Source organism: Aulostomus chinensis, chromosome 2, assembly GCF_037954235.1.
Source record: "Aulostomus chinensis isolate RoL2024-O1b breed Wild chromosome 2, RoL_Achi_v1.0, whole genome shotgun sequence".
Taxonomy (NCBI): Eukaryota; Metazoa; Chordata; class Actinopteri; order Syngnathiformes; family Aulostomidae; genus Aulostomus; species Aulostomus chinensis.
In genome coordinates, this window is record NC_141321.1 from 10,655,666 (window position 1) to 10,661,665 (window position 6,000).

At 50.5% G+C, this 6,000-nt stretch overlaps 1 protein-coding gene across 2 annotated transcripts in view; it reads right to left on the minus strand.

The window, feature by feature from the left end:
- Positions 1–4,451, minus strand: part of kcna4 (potassium voltage-gated channel, shaker-related subfamily, member 4) — a 74,180-nt gene extending 69,729 nt beyond the window's left edge. For both annotated transcript variants that reach the window (XM_086178959.1, XM_086227321.1), the window contains exons 1-2: positions 4,003–4,451; positions 255–3,776 (exon numbers count right to left, since the gene is read on the minus strand). In XM_086178959.1, the coding sequence (XP_086035085.1) occupies positions 1,225–3,309 (2,085 nt within the window). In that variant the 5' untranslated portion in view covers positions 3,310–3,776; positions 4,003–4,451 and the 3' untranslated portion in view covers positions 255–1,224. The remainder of the gene's footprint in view (positions 1–254; positions 3,777–4,002) is intronic.
- Positions 4,452–6,000: the final 1,549 nt, after the last annotated feature.

Sequence of the window (6,000 nt, forward strand, 5' to 3'; positions counted from 1 at the left end):
CAGCTCAGGGACCATCATGGACGCCATCATTTTGGATATCAGACATAGTAGTACATGGACGTGACACAGAGGACACTTCCTGACCGCATGATGACAGAGATATGCGCCATTTTACGCATTATTACTCACGCGTAATGGCAGATAGAAAATCCTAGTCCTAATAATCAAAGATGGGAAATGCGTGTGTCATAAGATGCAGTGTCATCGGCTGCTTGTTCTCAGCATCACAGCTTAAACAGGAGGCGAACACATACCTTGGAAGACATCCACATCCCGATGAACCTCTGCTCGGAATTAATCATAGTCCTCTTGAGGAAAGAAAAACAAAAAACAAAAAACAAAAAAAAAAACAGCATTTTTGTGCACCAAGTCCAGCGGACAAGAGAGGAAGTTGCTCACAAGGAGTTTCCACAACAGAGTCATTTTTGCTATAGCTTTCCAGATGCGTCCGTGTAAAGGGATATTGTCATTTTGAGGTGACTGGAATGAATCAGGGGCGGGGGGCAAAACCTGGAGGGGCGAGTCATTTCTCCAGCCGTGTGCTTAGCTCTCATGGTGGGTCAGCACAAGGAATTCTAGCCCTGGTTTGTGACACGACTGCTAAATGCGCACAAATAAGCTTTTTTTTTTTTTAATTGTTGTTGTTAAAGTTGGGACAGACACAAACGCCTTATCCTGTTCTTATTGGAGTCCATCGTAGTGGCAGCGAATGAACGGGGGTATAAACGTTTTCCGAGTTTGCTCTCAGTGAAGACTCCAACACTCTGCAGCTAAGTGGCCAGATAACTAACTAATATTGCCATTTGCATGGCCTACAGTTTCTGTCTCTAAAATAAAAACCTGCCAAACCCGCGCAACTTCTACATTAGTGCAAACAAATATGAACTTTATTGCATAACAGCAAAACGACCACCCTCCCCCCCCCTCTCTCTCTTTGACAGATTGAACTCATAAAGTGCGAATGCATAGCGCGTCTGTCTTCACTAGAATTTCGAGTCTAATTTGGAAGCCCGCACAGGTGAGATGGATTAATTAGGCAAATATTAATTCCCAAACAGGGTGGAGAGGATGAAGGGAGCTACTGCTGTGAGTGAAGCCGCCTGCACCTGCTAAATGCTGACCTGTGAGTGTGTGAGGCAGCTCTGACCCGTGCGTAAAACTAGGATAACTTTGTAGGGTGTGTTCTTTTTCAGAAATAAGGGGGAAATAAAACTCTACTCGTAATCACACATCAGTCTGGATTGATTTGGAGTTAGTACTGTTTTTTCTGCTTATGTCTGTGCCGTTTCCTTTACTGGGGCTCTTGTCTAGCCCGCAAAGCGACTCCGTCACCCCCTCCTCCATCTCCATATATTCCGCTTTGTCTCCCAGCGATGAGCCGGAGGGTGAGCCTTTAAATTTCCGTAAAAAGTCTGGGAAGTAGGGACAGCCCGGTGGCATGCTCTCCACCACCGGGGTCTGGTCTTCGTTGTCTGTCTCTCTGTGATAAAAGTAGTTGAAGTTGGACACTATGACCGGCACCGGAAGCGCAATGGTTAACACGCCAGCGATCGCACAGAGGGAGCCCACTATCTTCCCACCGACGGTGATGGGCTTCATGTCCCCGTAGCCCACCGTCGTCATGGTGACCACAGCCCACCAGAAAGCATCCGGGATGCTCGTGAACTGAGAGGTGGGCTCGTCCGCCTCGGCGAAGTACACCGCGCTGGAGAAGAGGATGACCCCTATGACCAGGAAGAAGATGAGGAGGGCCAGCTCCCGCATGCTGGCCCGCAGGGTGTGACCCAGGATCTGCAGCCCCTTGGAGTGTCGGGACAGTTTGAATATGCGGAACACCCGGACCAGGCGGATTATTCTCAGGATGGCGAAGCTCATCGCCTGCTGACCGTTGCCCTGGTGCTGCGCCAGGTCCGTGCCGAGAGTTATGAAATAAGGCAAAATGGAGACAATGTCTATAGAGTTCATAATGTTTTTAAAGAAAGCTGTTTTGCTGGGACTCGCGAAGAAGCGGACTATAATCTCAAAGGAGAACCAGATGATGCAAACCGTTTCCACGATGAAAAACGGGTCGTTGAAAGGTGTGAATCCGTGGTCCGGCTGAGAGGAGTTGTGCCGCGGCTGTAGATACTCTTTCTCATCCCTGAACTCTGGCAGCGTTTCCAGGCAGAATATGACAATAGAAATGACGATGACCAGGACGGACACCACCGCGATGCCTCTGGCGGGACTGGAGCTCTCCGGGTACTCGAAAAGCAACCAGATTTGGCGCTTGAACTCGTCCTCTGGCAGAGGTTTTTCTTCCTCTTTCACAAATCCCTCATCCTCCCGAAACTTGAGTATCGCCTCTTCCCCGAGTTCATAAAACTTCACCTCCTCGGAGAAGATGTCAAACGGGACGTTGACGGGTCTTTTCAACCGCCCCCCTGACTGGTAGTAGTACAGAATGGCGTCAAAACTCGGTCGGTTCCGATCGAAGAAGTACTCGTTCCTTAGCGGGTCGAAGTACCTGATTCGCTTGTCGGGATCACCCAGGAGAGTGTCCGGGAACTGAGTCAGAGTCTTGAGCTGAGTTTCAAACTTCAGACCCGACACGTTGATGACGACTCTCTCGCTGCAGCCGCACTCGCTGTAAACGTTCTCGTACCCGGACTGAGGCCGCCGGTCGGTGATCGACACCGTCTCCTCGTCATCATCCATGTTACACAGAAAACTGGACCTCTTGCTGCCCCTGTCCTCCTCTTCGTCCCCCTCCTCCTCCTCCTCCTCGGCTCCCTCGGCCTCTTCCTCCTCTATCATGATGTCCTCCTCGGATCCGAGCAGCGCCAGCTCCGAGTGGCGCAGGTCTCCGCCGAGAGTTGACCGGTTGCGTCTCCACCGTCCGACGCCGCGCTGTTTTTTCCGCTCTCTGACGAGCCTCTGCTGCTGCTCGGGCTCCTGCTGGTGCTGTGGCGGCTGAGAGGAGGAGGAGGAGGTGGAGGAGGAGGAGGGGCGCGAGGCGGTACCGCCGCTGCTGAGGTTGGCGTTCGAGGAGGCGGCGCGAGACGGATGCTGGCGGTTGTTAAGGAGATGAGCGCTCGAGGAGGAGGTGGACCCCCCGACACCACTGCCGCCGCCGCCGCCGCCGCCTCCTCCTCCTCCTCCTCCCTCCGCGCCGGACCCGCTCTCAGCAGCGGCCGCCGCTGCCGCCGCTCTGGAATGGGCAGCCTGGCGCTCCCTCTCGCGCTCCCTCTCCCGCGCGCGAGCTTGAGCATATCCGTAAGGCAGGTGACTGTTGCACCCGCCGTCTGCACCCACCATGGCAAACTCCATTTTAGCAGGGAGCGGCTGGGTCCGCGAGCGCGGCGGGAACGATGCAGGCCAGAGGGTAAAAGTTGCAGCTCGGGGCGCGCGCACGGAGAATATGAGACATCAATTAGTTGTGAATTTCAGACACACAGACCTCAGTTGGGTCCATGCCGCGCGCGGTCCATGTGCCTACTTACACGTCAGGAGACAGGCCTCCGGTATGTTATGACATCATTACCAGCCCGCCTGTTACGCTCCGTGTCAAACTTGCAGCGCCCTTTATTCGCTCGGCATCCTCTAAATCACCAAGTCACCAAAACAACATCCTCTCCGCGGCTTCACCATCAGGTGGTTAACGTCTCCACGAGCAGGGCACGCGCCCAAATGCGTTTTTTGATCCTCCGTGGTCACTCGTGGTTGCCATTTTTATTCGGAGGGATTGAAACTGGATCCTCGGCGTTAGATTATGGAGCTCCGGTGACTTTATTCCTCTGAAAGACAAGACAGCAGAGAAGAGCGGGGTGAGGCGGCGACGGAGGGGTTTGGGCGACGCTTTAGTTCAGGATACTACGCATCTTTTGCACTGCGAGGCAGCGCAACTTCATTGTTAGTGTGTATCAGGTTCGGCTATTCCCAAAATGAATCTAACAACGGACATTACGCACGAAACATTCTGCTCACTAAAACAGCCCCGTTCACTCTGACATTCATACTTACATGAAAAAGGGCCAGAGGAAATCGCCTTAGTCCCACACAAGCAGGAGAGGGGGTGAGGACGCAGTTGTACCCAAATTCCCGTCTCAGTTTTGGGGGGCTAACACCGTGAATCCCCGATTGTAGCGACCATATCATCCATCCGTGCTCTGACGCACTCTGAGGACACTTTTTTAGCAGCGTCTCGACGTCTTGTCTCCATTCAACAGGATCTGTTGCCACTTCATCCCCCGTTTCTGCTGCATCGCTCCCGGTGCTGGCAGCGATGATGCTCAGAGGGAGAAAAAGAAGAAGCAGGTGTGCGAGTAGCGAGGCATCAATGACAGCTCCACACGGCCAGAAGATGCGCGGGCGGGGAAAAGTTTAGCTTGACACAGGCGAAGGGAAGCGGCCCCATGGTGGAGTCTAAGCATCACACATCTGCCCGTCCGCCGCTGCAGCCCTACCTACACTCCTGTATCCCTCCTAGTGTGTGTGTATGTGTGTGTGTGTTGGTGTGTGTGCGTGTGTACGTGTGCGTGTGTGTGTGAGTGTGTGACGATGGAGAGCCTCGGCGAGAGAGGCGTTCATGCACCGCAGCGCAAGCAGGCGGTGCTCGGTCCTCCCCCAGTGGACGCAGGCGGTCACTGCGTCTTACTGCAGTCTCACACCGGAGCCTCCGTCCCTCATCATCACTGCTGGGTGGCCTAACCCCCCCCCCCCCACCCCCCCAAAAAAATAAAGTAACGCGTTACTCTCGCCTGTCAATAGAGTAACGCCACTACTCGCTCGCTGGTAAGAGCCTGTTGGGTTTATCCTTCCAGCGGATCCAGAGGTGCCAGACGGGAATGACATCAGCAAGTCACTGGACATATTTTAAAAAAAATCAGTTTTGGTGCAAATTTTCAAGAGCTTTTCTAAAAGTTCTCACAATAAGGGGGGGGGGGAATCACCTTTTCAAATTCACAATGTTTGCAGGTGTTTTTCAGCACTTACATTTAAACGTGTTCTTCAGCAGATTATGTTGACATCAGAAAATATCAGCCAAATCTGGACCAGGAGGCGTACAAATATCAGCGAGTATTCTAACATCATCCATCCTTATCAGACATCTTCTCCAATTAAGAAGACAAGTTGTCTTCATCGCGACCCTCACAAATAAATAATGAAGCTGCTGTAAAAAAAAAAAAAAAATAGAGGGAAAAAACAGCATTGATGGTCAGTGAATTTATATCAGTGGCGAGATTAAAGTCAATTTCCTCTCAGTAGAAACAAGCCTCACATCTTAAGAATACTCACAGGAAACATGTCGGTATTTTTGTCCCATGTGTCAGCCACTCCTCTCTAAATTGACTAATTTGATTAAAATCTGTTCAGCCTTAGAAGAGTTTCTGATGTCACTGGTTTGAAAAATGAGCAGCTGCTCCATAAACTATTAAAAATCCATTACAACTATTGGAGCTAAACCATAATCAACGCTAAATCTGCATGTGATACGAAAGAGAAGCTCTTTGGACACACATAGAAAAATCCTCGCACCTTTTATAATAAAACTGAAAAAAATATGATATTTCTGGAGCGTTAGTTCGGTAAAATCTCTTATGGCCAGCAGCACGCGAGTGTGGTATTGTTGTGTAGTATCATGATTTCTCTGCGACTTAGCCAAACCCGATGTAATGTAATAACAAGAATAATAAGTAATAATAATAATACATCCCTGCAACAAGTTTGGTGAAAATTAGTGTCATTATTTTTAGGTAATTCTGCTGACAGATAAACTAATCTGCATCAATCATGTAACCTCCCACAAAGACAAAAAAACATACTCTGATTTACAGGTCAGTTAATAGACGTTTCGTGAGGTTCACCACCGAATGTCAGATTTGCTCAACAGGTTTAACAGGTTCTTGCTCGGTCCCCCCTGCAGCCCTCCAGCAAGCTTGGTGACATTTGGTCTTGTAGCTTTTGTGGAATTCTGCTGACAGAACACTCGTACTTTTTAACCAAAGTAGTGATGAACAT